At 43.4% G+C, this 14,330-nt stretch overlaps 1 protein-coding gene across 1 annotated transcript in view; it reads right to left on the bottom strand.

The window, feature by feature from the left end:
- LOC143935832 (NXPE family member 1-like) overlaps window positions 1-14,330 on the bottom strand; it is a 50,711-nt gene that overhangs the window by 13,100 nt on the left and 23,281 nt on the right. The window contains exons 3-5 of the mRNA XM_077459948.1: window positions 12,499-13,205; window positions 8,936-8,997; window positions 755-973 (exon numbers count right to left, since the gene is read on the bottom strand). Of these exons, the coding sequence (XP_077316074.1) occupies window positions 755-973; window positions 8,936-8,997; window positions 12,499-13,205 (988 nt within the window). The remainder of the gene's footprint in view (window positions 1-754; window positions 974-8,935; window positions 8,998-12,498; window positions 13,206-14,330) is intronic.

Here is a 14,330-nt window from a genome sequence, read left to right as displayed (position 1 = left end):
GTGATTAGGGGTGAGCTCAGGCGTGTTCGCATGGAACACGTGCAGAGCCCGCCAGGAAGTCGGCGCAGTGCTGCGCTAATCACAGGCAGAGAGACATTGTCCCGATCTCTGCAGCCACACATCGAGGCAATGTCTCACTGCCTGTGATTAGCGCAGCGCTGCGCTCACTTCCTGGCGGGCTCTGCACGTGTTCCATGCGAACACGCCTGAGCTCATCCCTAATGGTGATCCTATGAAGGTCTATATGGGTCTATGACAATCCTTGATCTACTTTTATCTAGTGAGTGCATTTTAATTGTTTTTTATGCCTTTTTAATTAAATCGCTACATCTAGATGGAGGTGCCCTCTTGTGTTTGTTTTTTAAGCTGAAGTTAGAAGCCGACTGGCTACCATGCATAGCTGCACCAGATTCTGAGTGCTCCAGTTTTAGTAAATCTCCCCCACTTTGTCTATGGAGGGCAATGCATAAAGCAAAAGTAATTTTATGCACAAAGGCAATGCATTAAGCAACATTTGAAACAGAATAGTAAATATTGCAGCACAAGATGCTCTTTTTTTTTAAGAGAGTACACAAAGTAATGGTGATATGAAAACTCAACTACAGGAAGCAAGCAGATTTTGCATTGGTGAGGTCAGATCAGTTTAAGATTCATTTTGATATACTGTATTGCTCTGGGTTACGTCACTATGCAGATTTCTGCATTCTAAAGTGACATATTTCAAAAGTGTATCTTTGAGTAACTGCATTATTACCTTTAAATGCTTTTTCCAAATAATTATACCATTGTAGTACAGTAGAGTCACCAGTCATATGTATCATTTTGTCATTTAAACAGGTGTACATTTGTTCATGGAGTGTGAAATTGGCAAAGTTACAGAACGCAGGTCTCCACTTATTCTGTAACACAAATCCGCTTGGAAATGGAGGTACCATCCCAATCTTGCATTGTTTTAGAGGTGGAGGAGATGATTCTGTGAAGATAAAAAGGAAGAAATAAATATTGGTGACCTGTCTTACCTGCCAGAGGATTTGTAATTGTGTTCTTTTAATGTCATGACCTGCAGACCCCTGCCAGACAGCATAGTCAGTTCCTGCTTTTCCTAAAGCTTCTTTGCAGACTACTCTCCAATTAAGGTGTGCAGCTTAGTCAAGTACTCATCATAGCACTCACCCAACAATAATCATGAAGAGAAACATTTAAAAGCACCCACATATGATTTTAAATACTCTGTTTCTCTTCATCATACAATTGTGAGTAACAGATCCACATAGATATGCGAAAGTGTACATATACAGGTATATATTTATTTACATGTTGTGTAAAAGAATTTTGATTGTATTTTAGAGATATGAACTGATATCCCCCACACCCCTGAAGAAGGAGCTATATGTGTCTGAAACATGTTGGATGGAATTGGAATACACCATACAAGTTTGGATCATCTATGGCATTGTATTTTATTATAACTTGTTTTGTACTACAATACAAGTTGACTAAACGTCTTTTAACATTTTGCGTTATACAGTGCCTTTAAAGTTGCATTTGGGCGATATAATTTGATTAGGGTATTTAAGAGGGGTGATATTAAGACAGATGCAAGTACGTTTTCTAGCTGTATATACATACAATAATTTCTACTGAATACATGATTAGAATATTTTTTTTTAATCTGCCAGGAGTATCCTGGAAAGAAGGGTAAAAATTATCAGTATGGGCCATTGAAGACTGCAGACTGTAGCAATAGTAGTAGAGAAACAATTAACAGCTATACATATTTGTCCACTGACTATAGGATGAGCAAAAGAAAAGGGAATAAGAATGATACATAACAAGGTTCCTGGTCTTTAATTCCAGTAGAGTCCAATGATTTAACATTGATTTAACATAAAACATCGGGAAACTTTGGTTTTCAGAATGATTCTCAGCATGAGAATCACTCATGCATAAAGCATGCATATTTAGATGGAAATTGAGAGTTAAAAGCTGCAGGTGCCCCCCCCCCCCCGCTTTTTTTAGTCCATGAGTAGGGCTTTGCAAGGGGCTAAGAATATGTCAAAATGCTCATACTCATTCAGTGGTAACTCTCTCAGATACAGTTTCCTATGTTTCATGTTTCCATATTTTTTCGTATGACCACAGGTTGCAGTCTGGTAACAAATACATTACTGTGCATGTGACGGACCGCGTGGTACCCCGCTTTGGTGCTTCTGCCAAGATACAGCTTCTTCCACTCTGGCACCAGGAACCAGGTATTATAGCTGAATATTGCACCCAATAACTAGACGAAACTAGCTTAGGTGCAAACTGGAACTGACTTAATTGTAAGTTCACACAGAATATATACCAAACAAAATCAGGTAAGAATTTGATCACATTATCCTAAACTGTAAACAGTAATAGCAGTACACTCCCTCGGCTCAGTTTGCACCAGAACATACAAACATGCAAAAAAAAAAATCGGACGAACTTGCGAACACTCTTAAAGTCTATGGCAGTGGTTATCAACCCTGTCCTCAGGGCCCACTATGAGGCCAGGTTTGCAAGATAACTGAAATACATCACAGGTGATATCATTTGCTGCTCAGTGATTGCAGTATTCTAGTCTGCATCTTCCCAAGGTAATACGTAAAACCTGGCCTGTTAGTGGGCCCTGAGGACAGGGTTGATGACCACTGGTCTATGGGACACCAACATGAAAAATCAAAAGTGCTAATTTTAAAGGCTTATATGCAAGTTGTTGTCATAAAAAGTGTCTGGGGACCTGGGTCCTGCCCCAGGGGACAAGTTTTAAAAATGTCAGTTTTTTCGGGAACAGTGATTTTAATAATGCATAAAATGAAACAATAAAAATGAAATATTCATTTAAATATCGTGCCTGGGGGGTGTCTATAGTATGCCTGTAAAGTGGCACAGTTTTCCCGTGTTTAGACTAGTACCATAGCAAAAGGAAAAAAGTTATTTAAAACTGATCGCGGCTGTAATGCATTGTCAGGTCTCAGCAATATAGATAAAACTCATTGAAAAATGGCATGGGGGTCCCCCCGGCCCACTACCAGGCCCTTTGGGTCTGGTATGAATATTAAGGGGAACCCCAAACCAAAAATGTAAGTTAAATATGTGGGGCCCTCCCAAAATCCATACCAGGCTCTTAAGGTCTGGTATGGAAATTAAGGGGAACCCTGTGCCAAATAAAAAAAAAATGGCATAGGGGTCCCCCTCAAAATCCATACCAGACCCTTATTTAAGCACGCAACCTGGCAGGCCGCAGGAAAAGAGGGGGGAAGAGAGAGCCGCCCCTCCCTCCTGAACCGTACCAGGCCACATGCCCTCAACATGGGGAGGGTGCTTTGGAGTAGCCCCCCAAAGCACCTTGTTCCCATGTTGATGGGGACAAGGACCTCATCCCCACAACCTTGTAGGGTTATGCGGGCAGGGGGCTTATCGGAATCTGGAAGCCCCCTTTGACAAGGTGATGCCCAGATCCCAGCCTCCCTCTTATGTGAAATGGTAAGGGTACATCGTACCCTTACCAATTCACAAAAAAGTGTCAAAATAGTAAAAAAGACAGGAGATACTTTGGGACAAGTCCTTTATTAAAAGATAAAAAAAAATAAAAATGTCCCACGATTTAGGTCCATCTCACGCCACCCGACAAGGCGAAAAAAGAAAGAAAAAGTCACAACAACTCCGCTCCTGCCAAGTGACACTTCTTTTCGGTGACAGCTGTTATATAGCTGAGGGCGCGGCCACTCGGTGACGTAAATGGGTGACACCATGTGACATTTTTTTAATTTGGTACAGGGTTCCCTTTAATTTCCATACCAGACCTGAAGGGCCTGGTATGGCTTTTGGGGGGACGCCCATGCAATTTTTATAAAAAAAAATTAGGCCTATTAATGGGCTGGGGGGGGGACCCATGCCGTTTTTTTCCTGGAGACCATGAGACCCATGAGACCCGACAATTCATTACAGTCGCGATCAGTTTTAAATTACTTTTTTCCTTTAGAAATTTAATTTTGCTGTGGTACTGTTTTAAAGCGGTAGTAAACCCACTGACATTTTATTTTTTATTTTTTTAGACCTGCAAGGGAAAAGGCATAATGAGCTACTATGCACCGCATACTCATTATGAAATACTTACCTTAGAATGAGCCCCCGACATCTCATCTGATACACGCCGAGGGAGATGACAAAACCCCCTGGTGGCAGACTTTTAAGGCACAAAAAAATATTATTATAAAAGTTATCTTACTATGATTATGAAAAATGATTTATTGAAGTATGAAAAAACAAAATATATACCGTATTTATCGGTGTATAACACGCACCGGCGTATAACACGCACCCCAAGTTTAGGAGGGAAGTTTAAGGAAAAAAACTTACATTTAAATGCCCATAAATGCAGCCTTATCAGTGTCATTTGCAGCCTTGTCAGTGTCGTTGCAGGCATGCAGTTTAAAAATGGCGCCGCCAAGATACAGAGCGGATGTCCCGTGTATCTCGGCGGTGCTCGGTAGCTCTCGGCCGCTCTCGGCCATTCTCTGCGACTTTAGGCTATTTTCACAGGCTTTCGGCCACACTCGGCCATTCTCGGCGGCTTTTGGCCTCACTTGGCCGTTCTCGGCGGCTTTCCGGAAGCGGACGAAAGCCGTCGAGAAGCTCACAAGCTTCTCGGCGGGGGATCGGCGTATAACACACACCCACGATTTTCCCCTGATTTTAAGGGGAAAAAAGTGCGTGTTATACACCGATAAATACGGTACAAAGCATATAAAAACGCATGTTACAGTGTTGTCATTCAGAAGGAAATAAGTAATAAACTAGTATTTCTTGCACCCAATGCGTTTCGGAATGAATATACAATTCTCCTTCTTCAGCGATCAGTGCTACAGGCATACCCCACTATTAAAGGGATTGTAAAGATAAAAATTTAATTTTTTAAAAATAACAAACATGTTATACTTACCTCCACTGTGCAGCTCGTTTGGCACAGAGTGGCCCCGAACCTGCTCTTCTGGGGTCCCTCGGCGGCTGTCTCTGCTTCCTCCCTCAGATGCTTCTCACGTTCATGCGAGCTCCCTCGCATGGTGAGAAGCATCTGCGGGCTCGGTCCCGTGATACAGCCGGCGGCTATAGCTGCTCGCTGTATCACACAGCCCCGCCCCCGGCGCTCCGCGTCAGTGGATGTGATTGACAGCAGCGCGAGCCAATGGCTGCGCTGCTTTCCATCCATCCACTCCAGCCAATCAGTGGCCAGGCTGAGCGGTGGAAAGGACGTCGGGGGACGAGCGCAGGACTTTCGAGGGGTGAGGTAAGTAAAATGGGGGGCTGGGGGCGCCGGGACTGTCAGATGTTTTTTCACCTTAATGCATAGAATGCATTAAGGTGAAAAAACATTTACCTTTACAACCCCTTTAAGTACACAATGGGGTTCATTTACTAAAGCTGGAAAGTGCAAAATCAGTCTCAATCCTGCAGAGAAACCAATGAGCTTCCAGGTTTTATTACCAAAGCTTAAATTGAACAAGCTGGGGTTAGAAGCTCATTGGTTTCTATGCAGACCTGGGCCTGATTTTGCACTTTACAGCTTTAGTAAATAAACCCCATTGTGTACTTAACCACTTGCCGCCCGCCCTATTACAGATTGACGGCGGCAAAGTGGTTTCATAATCCTAACCGGACGTCATATGACGTGATTAGGATTATGAGCCGCTGCGCGCCCCCGACGGAGACTCTTTACCATGTGATCAGCCGTGTCCAATCACGGCTGATCACAGTGTAAATGGGAAGAGCCGGTGATCGGCTTTCCCTCACTCGCGTCTGTCAGACGCGAGTAGAGGAGAGCCGATCGGCTGCTCCTCTGACAGGGAGGGTCTGTGCTGATCGATTATCAGCACAGCCCCCCCGAGGATGCCCACACTGGACCACCAGGGACACCACTAGACCACCAGGGAAAAGGTAATAAAAATGCATAATCCTCCCTAGACCACCAGGGTGCCAGTCAGCACAATGGGTGCCAATCAGTGCCCATAATGGATGCCAATCAGTGGCCACAATGGGCATCACTGATTGGCATGCATTATTGTTTGGCACTGATTGGCATCCATTACTATAACACCGATGCCGCCTATGGGTGCCCACCTGTGCCGCCTATGAGTGCCCACCTGTGCCGCCTGAGTGCCCACCTGTGCCGCCTATGAGTGCCCACCTGTGCCGCCTATCCATGCCCACCTGTGCCGCCTATCCATGCCCACCTGTGCCGCCTATCCATGCCCATCCGTGCCGCCCATCCGTGCCGCCCATCCGTGCCAGCTATCAGTGCCAATTTGTGCCACCTATCAATGTCCGTCCGTGTCGCCCATCCGTGTCGCCCATCCGTGTCGCCCATCCGTGTCGCCCATCCGTGTCGCCCATCCGTGTCGCCCATCAGTGCCGCCTATCAGTGCCACTTCATTGGTGCCACATTGGTGCCCATCAGTGCCACCTTATCAGTGCCCATCAGTGTAGCCCCATCAGTGCCCATCAGTGAAGGAGAAAACGTACTTATTTACAAAGTTTTGAAACTGAAACAAAAAAAAACATTTTTTTTTTCAAAATTTTCGGTATTTTTTTATTTGTAGCGCAAAAAATAAAAATCGTAGAGGTGATCAAATACCACCAAAAGAAAGCTCTATTTGTGGGAAAAAAATTATAAAAATATCATTTGGGTACAGTGTAGCATGACCGCGCAATTGTCCTTCAAAGTGCGACAGCGCTGAAAGCTCAAAATTGGTCTGGGCAGGAAGGTGTTTAAGTGCCCTGTATTGAAGTGGTTAAAAGTGGGGTATGCATGTATAAAAATGCACTAATTACTGTGTAAATGACGCTGGTAGGGAAGGGGTTAAACACTAGGGGGGCGATTAAGGGGTTAAGTGTGTCCTAGGAAGGTGTTCTAACTGTGGGGGAGATGGGCTACCACTGACATGACAGCATTTACTGCTCCCATTGACAGGGAGCAGTAGATCCCTGTCATGTCACAAGGCAGAACTGGGAAATGCCTTGTTTACATAGGCATTTCTCCGTTCTGCGGCTCCGTGACACAATCGTGGGACACCAGCGGACATCAAGTCCACGGGACCCATGGGCACGGTCACGCTGTATGCTGCGGGCACGCATGCCCTGCCAATTAAAAGGGGATGTACAGGTACGCCCATTTGCCCACCGCTGCCATTGTGCCGACTTATATATTGGCATGCAGTGGTCGGCAAGTGGTTAAAGCTGATTATAATCTTCTGCTGTGAGTCTCTCAGTCTAGTGGGGGGGGGGGGGGGGTTGAAGCAATCAATGCTGGTTTGGGCACACAAAGAATAGAGCCCCCTCAAAAGCCAAGGCCCATAGTCAGTATGCAAGAGGCTACCCTGCAGTCCCCTCCAAAAGCCCATGACCTGGTTGGGTCTGTCTAAGTACAGAATGGAATTACCTTTAAAATAATTTATATATGATTTTTTTCATATGTCCATATCACTCAGGAGATGGAATGTGATATGGAAAATCAACATTTTTGGTCCTAAAATGATAGTAATTATTTGATACATGCAGGTGGATGCTTCTTATTGATGTCATTTGATCATTTCAAGTTTTATGAATTTCGTGTAAAAAAAAAAAAAATGTGGCCCGCTTTCCACTGCTTGCTAAAATATGTATTACACGTCGTATAGTCTTGTCTAATGGGCTGTTGACTTGCGAGGACTAATGGATGCAATTACTTAGGCCTGAACTGTGTCAGGAACACTGAAGACTAGACTGTTTTTAACATGTCTTTTGTAATAATCAATAAAAGGTATCGGTTTTTGCAGACTCTGCCTTAATTTACAAATGCAAAGCCTTTAGAATTGTTAATTACTGACCTCGTGGCTTAAATTGTGTTAATGCAATGTATGATGGCCTGCTTTGTATCTCTGACCGGACTGTTCAATCTGTAATTTGATGGCTGAATAGGAATTTTGATTATGAGAGACTTCATTACCATAACTATTACTGTGCAATAGCATGATTGGAGCTGACTGAGCCATCCGCTCCCGCCTCCTCCACAGCTCAGCCTTCCAGTGAGTGCTGGAGGGGCAAAGTAGAGAGTCAGTAACTGACAGTCACCAGCTCTCTGCAGCCTGAAGACTGAGAGTTGAGCGATCAGCGGTGTTCGATCATTCAGTTCTTGGTCGTTGAACCATAGGGATAGATGCAGCCTCAATCCACCTAGGTGAGCATACATTTTTTTTTGCTTAAATCCATACTTCTCTTTTCATTACAAATGTTAATGGTTAAATCTGTACACTTAAAAATCACAAATTCTCTTACACATTCTCTTACACATACTGTAGCTGCTGCCTTTTTAATAATAGGACACTTACCTGTCCTGGAGTCCAGCGATGTCAGCACCTCAGCTGATGTTTCCATCAGCTGTCGGGTGCATGATGCCGCCATTGCGGGTAAGGGAACCTGGCCGTGTAGCCTCATGGCTTTACGCCAGAAACCCTACTGCGCATGTGCGAGGCTCCACTCCTCTTGGGGAGGAGGAAGGAGGACGGAGCCGAGTGGTGATGTCATGGGCCATGACCCGGACTCCCGGACCTGTGAACAGGTTATCTGTCAACTACAGGTATCCGCTCCCCCCGAAAGGTGCTAAATGTTGCACCGGAGGGGGAAAGGAGACAAATCAGTGGAACTCTGCTTTAAAGTCGCAATCATGATTATGGAGATTGCATGTACTATGAAAACTGGGGATGTGGGCAAAGATACAGATTCTGCAGCCTTTTGTTGCCTCCCTGTCACCCATATTAGGAGACAGATGGAAATATTGGGACCCTATAGTGGATGTTGACTGAAGATGTCATTTGAAACCAAATGCAAATAATAAAAACTTTCAAAGATATGTACAATTTTAAGGATTACTCACTTGTACATGAATTCACATCAATGGATTCAAAGTTTTTGGGGATTTCAATAGCAATATTTTCCCTTGAAAAAAATAAAATATTAATATAGAATTGTAAAATATTGTTTCATAATATACAAGATGTCATTATATGCCACCTACACATAATTTTTTTTAGAATCAAATTTTTTTATAAATTGTATCAAATCCTATTTCCTATACATATTCATAAATATTTCTTGCAATACAAGAAATAGTTATTAAAGTGGAAGTAAACCTTCCTATCGTTTTTAAGCCAAGGTAGCTGCCATCTTGGCCTCTGTTTAATCTTTAACTGGCATGGTGCTACACTTATGATTTGTTATGACACCAGCCATTGGATGGTTTAACAGTTTGGTTTAGAGCACATTCAATGTGACAGTTACATTCCTGGAATGTGCCGGAAATGTAACTCTTTTGAAACTGTTCAATCTATGGATTTATTTCCACTTTAAGGGTACATTACTGTACATGTGATTGACAATGGATGTGTATTGCAAGTACATATGTTAGCCCACGGCAAGGATGTTAAAGGTCAACTCCAGTGCACACCTATTTGCGTTAGTGCTAGGAGACAGGTGGCTTTTGCCCTCTAGTGTCCTTGGTTGCTAGGATGCAGGCTACTGCTACCTAGTATACTTAGTTGCTTCCACACCGGTGGTTAGGGACACTGAGGATAGGAGCTTGTGACTACTGCCCATCCCCATCCTCCTACAGCCAGGCATAGTATGACCTTCACGCCCACTGCTGCAAGGCCGAATGTGATCTGCGGAGGGGTGACTGTCCAATCAGCATATGACAAGTGGAGGTTCTGTACTGGGACCAGGACTATCAGGGCACAGCTGTGCTAAGCCCCAGAAGGAGCAGTGAGGGCTGAGTAAGGAATTCCCCCCAGAGGGCATCAAAATACCAGCATGTCCAGCCATCACCCAGGGGACACCAGACGTACCTGCATGTCCAACTGTTTTCACTCTGAGGCACTTCAAATAACAGCATGCTCTGGCACTCCTACCCTGAAGCCTCACATGTACCAGCATGCCACACCGTTATCACCATGGGGGCACCAGAAGCAATTCTGGCAGCACTCATGCAGCAATTCTGGCAGCACTCATATGTCTATTTCCCAAAGACAACCTCTGGATATGACGCTGATATGAGGCCTGTTCTGATTGGAACCTGTCCTGTTGAATCGCTGTATGGTCTTGGCCACCGTGCTGCAGCTCAGTTTCAGGGTCTTGCCAATCTTCTTATAGCCTAGGCCAACTTTATCTAGAGCAACAATTCTTTTTTTCAGATGCTTAAATAGTTCTTTGCCATGAGGTGCCATGTTGAACTTTCAGTGACCAGTATGAGAGAGTGAGAGTGATAACACCAAATTTAACACACCTGCTCCCCATTCACAAATGAGACCTTATACTTACAAGTCACATGGCATCGGGGAGGGAAAATGGCTAATTGGGCCCAGTTTGGACATTTTTATTTAGGGGTGTACTCACTTTTGTTGCCGGTTGAGTTATTTTAAGGAGACAGCAAATTTACACTGTTACACAAGCTGTACACACACTACTTTACATTGTAGCAAAGTGTAATTTCTTCATTGTTGTCACATGAAAAGGTATAATAAAATATTAAAAATGTGAGGGGTATATTCACTTTTGTGAGATATGGTATTAGAAGTGATCAGTGTTTGTCCACCGTATTTGTTCACAATTGATTAGCAATGTCTTCTGCTTTCTCTTTTCCTTTGTAAAACTCACATTGTAGATATTGATGTGCCGACATTTGAAAGTCTCTTTCATTGTTTTGTAAAACTGGAAAAGCTTTTCTCAAAAAATATCTGATTAATAAATGGTCCTTATGGCTAGCCAAAAGCTAACCTGGGCTGTGGAGTCGTATAAGATAGATAGGTGAATTTTGTCACCCAAAGGAGAAGTAAGACTGGTATAAACCGTAGCCAAGATACGATCAGGAGGAATTATAAGAACTGGAACCGACTCCGACTTGGAAGTGGAGGAAAATTGTTGTGACAAGGAATCACCCCTTACATTCTTAGTACCGGGTAAGAATGAGACATTAAATTAATGTATTTAAAACTTGACAAGAAAAGAGCCCATCGCGCCCTTCTGGGAGATATGCGCTTAGCCTCAGACAAGAATGTGAGATTCTTATGGTCAGTAAGAATGAGAACCGGCATAGTGGTACCTTCAAGGAGATGTCTCCATTCTTTCAAGGCTAAGATGATCGGCAACAGCTCTCTGTCACCAATCTCGTAATTGCACTCAGCAGGTGACAATTTCCTGGAAAAGTAGCCACATGGATGCATAGCGCTCTCAGAGTTAGGGCATTCAGACAGATGGGCGCCAACTCCAGTCTCAGAAGCATCAACTTCTAGGATAAAAGGCAACGTAGGATCAGGATGTGCCAACACAGGAGCAAAAACAAAGTCAGCCTTGAGAGTCTCAAAGGCCTTAATGGACTCCGGAGACCAATTCTGTGGGTTATCATCCTTTCGGGGCATACCAGAGACGAGAAGTTACGAATAAACTTCCGATAGTAGTTAGCAAAGCCCAGGAAACGCTGCAGAGGACATAAACCCACAGGTCGAGGCCACTGTAGGACTGCCGAAAGTTTCTCTGGGTCCATCGAAAAACCAGCAGTGGAAATGACATAGCCCAGGAATTTAACCTGTTCACGATGGAACTCGCACTTCTCCAGTTTACAATAGAGATTGTTCTCTCTCAGTTTCTGAGGCACACGACAGACATATGTGTGGTGGCTCTCCAGGGACTTGGAAAATATGAGGATATCATCAAGATAAACCACCACACATAACTGCAAAAAATCTCAGAAGACATCGTTAATAAATTCCTGGAAAACTGCCGAGGGGTTACAAAGGCCAAAAGGCATCATTACCAGGCACTCATAATGGCCTGTTCTGGTATTAAACGCAGTTTTCCACCCGTCGCCCTCCTTAATCCACCTGAGATTGTATGCCCCTCTCAAATCAAGCTTTGTGAAAACCGCCTTGAGGTGGTCAAATAACTCTGTAATCAACGGAATCGGTTAGGCATTCTTAAGCCCCATACACACTATCAGATTTTCTGCTGACTTTTTCCTTCAGATTTACCAAAACCATATAATATGAGGTCAAACCTTAGGAATTTCAATTTGTATGCAATCAGGCAGGCCCTTGTACTACATGGTTTTGGTAAATCTGAAGGAAAAAGTCAGCAGAAAATCTGATAGTGTGTATGGAGCTTAAATCATGGCACCAAGGATAACCTTTGTAACCAAGGATAACCAGCGGAAACCTGGGTGAGGAAATAACTTGGAATTGGATTATCTCATTGGTTGTGTAAAATTTTGTCAATTTGTAAATTACTTAAATTGTGTAAAATTTTGTTCAATTCTACCTAAAACCACTTCAGAGTTCTGATGTTTTCTCTGCTGTCCAATAAAACATATATTGTATTGATTCCTTGCACAATTTGTAAATGTTTTTGTTGATGGAAATTTTAATATTTTTTTATCGGATATGTACTGACCTGTCCAAGAGAGATTTTTCAAGTGTGCTTAGAAAAGAGAGATCTCTGTTGAAAGACTGGAGGTATATTAATGACCTACAATCAAAAGATTCTGGTTTAGAGCAGTAAAATAATTCATTGTATCCTTCCTTTCTATATTCACATATTTCCTTTGTTGTGTTCGGTTGGAATCCACATTCAGACTTCACTTGATGAGTTCCATTCGTAAAAGTCCCCATGAAGTAAATGAGGCCATAGCCCTGATTCCTCGCTCTCCACAAAGCTGAGACAGCCTCACTTGGATGGTAGAGGACCAATGAGAAGAAAACCTTTCCTTCCCAAAATAAAGTGAAATTGGCATTATAGATTCCATTGTTAAAATCTTCAATTCTCCCTGAGGCCGCAGCTTTAAGATCTGGAGAAAAGATCCTAGCTCTTATGAAGTCTCCTCCATGTGTTTTCCTGTTACCCAAATGGTCAAACATCTCAATTTGGACAATTATTGTTTCTCCAACACAATACTTGTTTCTTGGGTTCAATATGGTGGCTCTGCTCTTCTTAGCACTGGTTGTGTGGTCCTTGTGGTTAACCGTGAGGGAAGGAATCAGGACAGAAATGTTTTTGAAGATGAGAGAAGCTTGAATTTCATCCTCTAATGGGAAACTGGCAATAGTTTTTTCCTTGTGGTCTACAGTGGGATTGATAGAATGTAGAACTGCATCTGAGCTCTGGAATAAATAAATATAGTTATAAATACTGATTTAAAGTGATCAAAGGTTTGAACAAATTATATGTTGAATTAAGGTGGGCAAGGTGGATAAAACAATTGAAAACATGAAGCCCAACTTTGGGTTCTCCCCTCAGGAAAACCCATAAAGTTTGCCCCACACACTTTTATGAAATATAGTTATTCACATCAGTCACATCACGGATTATTTTCCTCTTCAGTTCTTGTCCTAATGGCGGGTGTTCCTCAGTGATGCAGAGAGCAGGACTGATATAGTAATGTCACCAACACTCTCTGTGGGTTATTTACAAAAGGCAAATCCACTTTGCACTGCAAGTTCACTTGAAAGTGCTCTGAAAGTGCACTTGGAAGTGCAGTCAAATATGAGGGCTAGATCTGAAATGAGTGGAAGCTCTGCTGATTTTATCATCCAATCATGTTCAAGCTAAAATGCTGTTTTTTATTTTCCTTGTATGTCCCCCTCGGATCTACAGTGACTTTACTTTCAAGTGCACTTTCAGTGCACTTGCAGTGAAAAGCAGATTTTCCTTTAGTAAGTAACCCCCTCTGTATTATTACACTGTATTTGCAGTATGCCTTCTGAGGTAGTGGTTCCATGGCACCCAGAACCCCTGGTGTCTTCTGGTTCAAATGACACCCAGAAGACTGAGGACCAGGGCTTTTTTTTTTTTTTGCCAAAACGTGCTGGGACAGAAGACAGTAGAGGTAGTTTTCTGCTTAGCTCACTTCCTCTACCGAATTCTTCGTACTGGCACTGGGCACCTAGAGCTCCTGCCCTTGAGCCCTGGTGAGTGCTTCAGATCCTGGTGCAGCTGCCTTTGGTGATTTGAGAGGTAGTTTCTGTACCCGCCCCCACTACTCATTGTAAACATTGTAGCATGGAGCCGAATAAAGAGCTCTGAAACTCCTCCTCGGCTTTGTGCTACAGTTCTGATAGGCAGAGCTCTCCAATCAGACTGTGCTGTACTGTAGGGCTGGCTTTGCTGAAGAAAAGAGGGAACAGCGAATGAAAAGGGGAGGGAGAGTGAGTTTGTGCAGATAGGAGAACTGAGAAGGTGATGGAGGGAGGATTTGTGCAGAGAGTAGAGCTAGAGCTTGTGAATGA

This window comes from Lithobates pipiens, unplaced genomic scaffold, assembly GCF_037356315.1.
Source record: "Lithobates pipiens isolate NorthernLeopardFrog02 unplaced genomic scaffold, aLitPip1_a1.2 Scaffold_28, whole genome shotgun sequence".
NCBI lineage: Eukaryota > Metazoa > Chordata > Amphibia > Anura > Ranidae > Lithobates > Lithobates pipiens.
The sequence above is the reverse complement of the archived record's forward strand: the minus strand, read 5'-3'. Positions and strand labels throughout refer to the sequence as shown.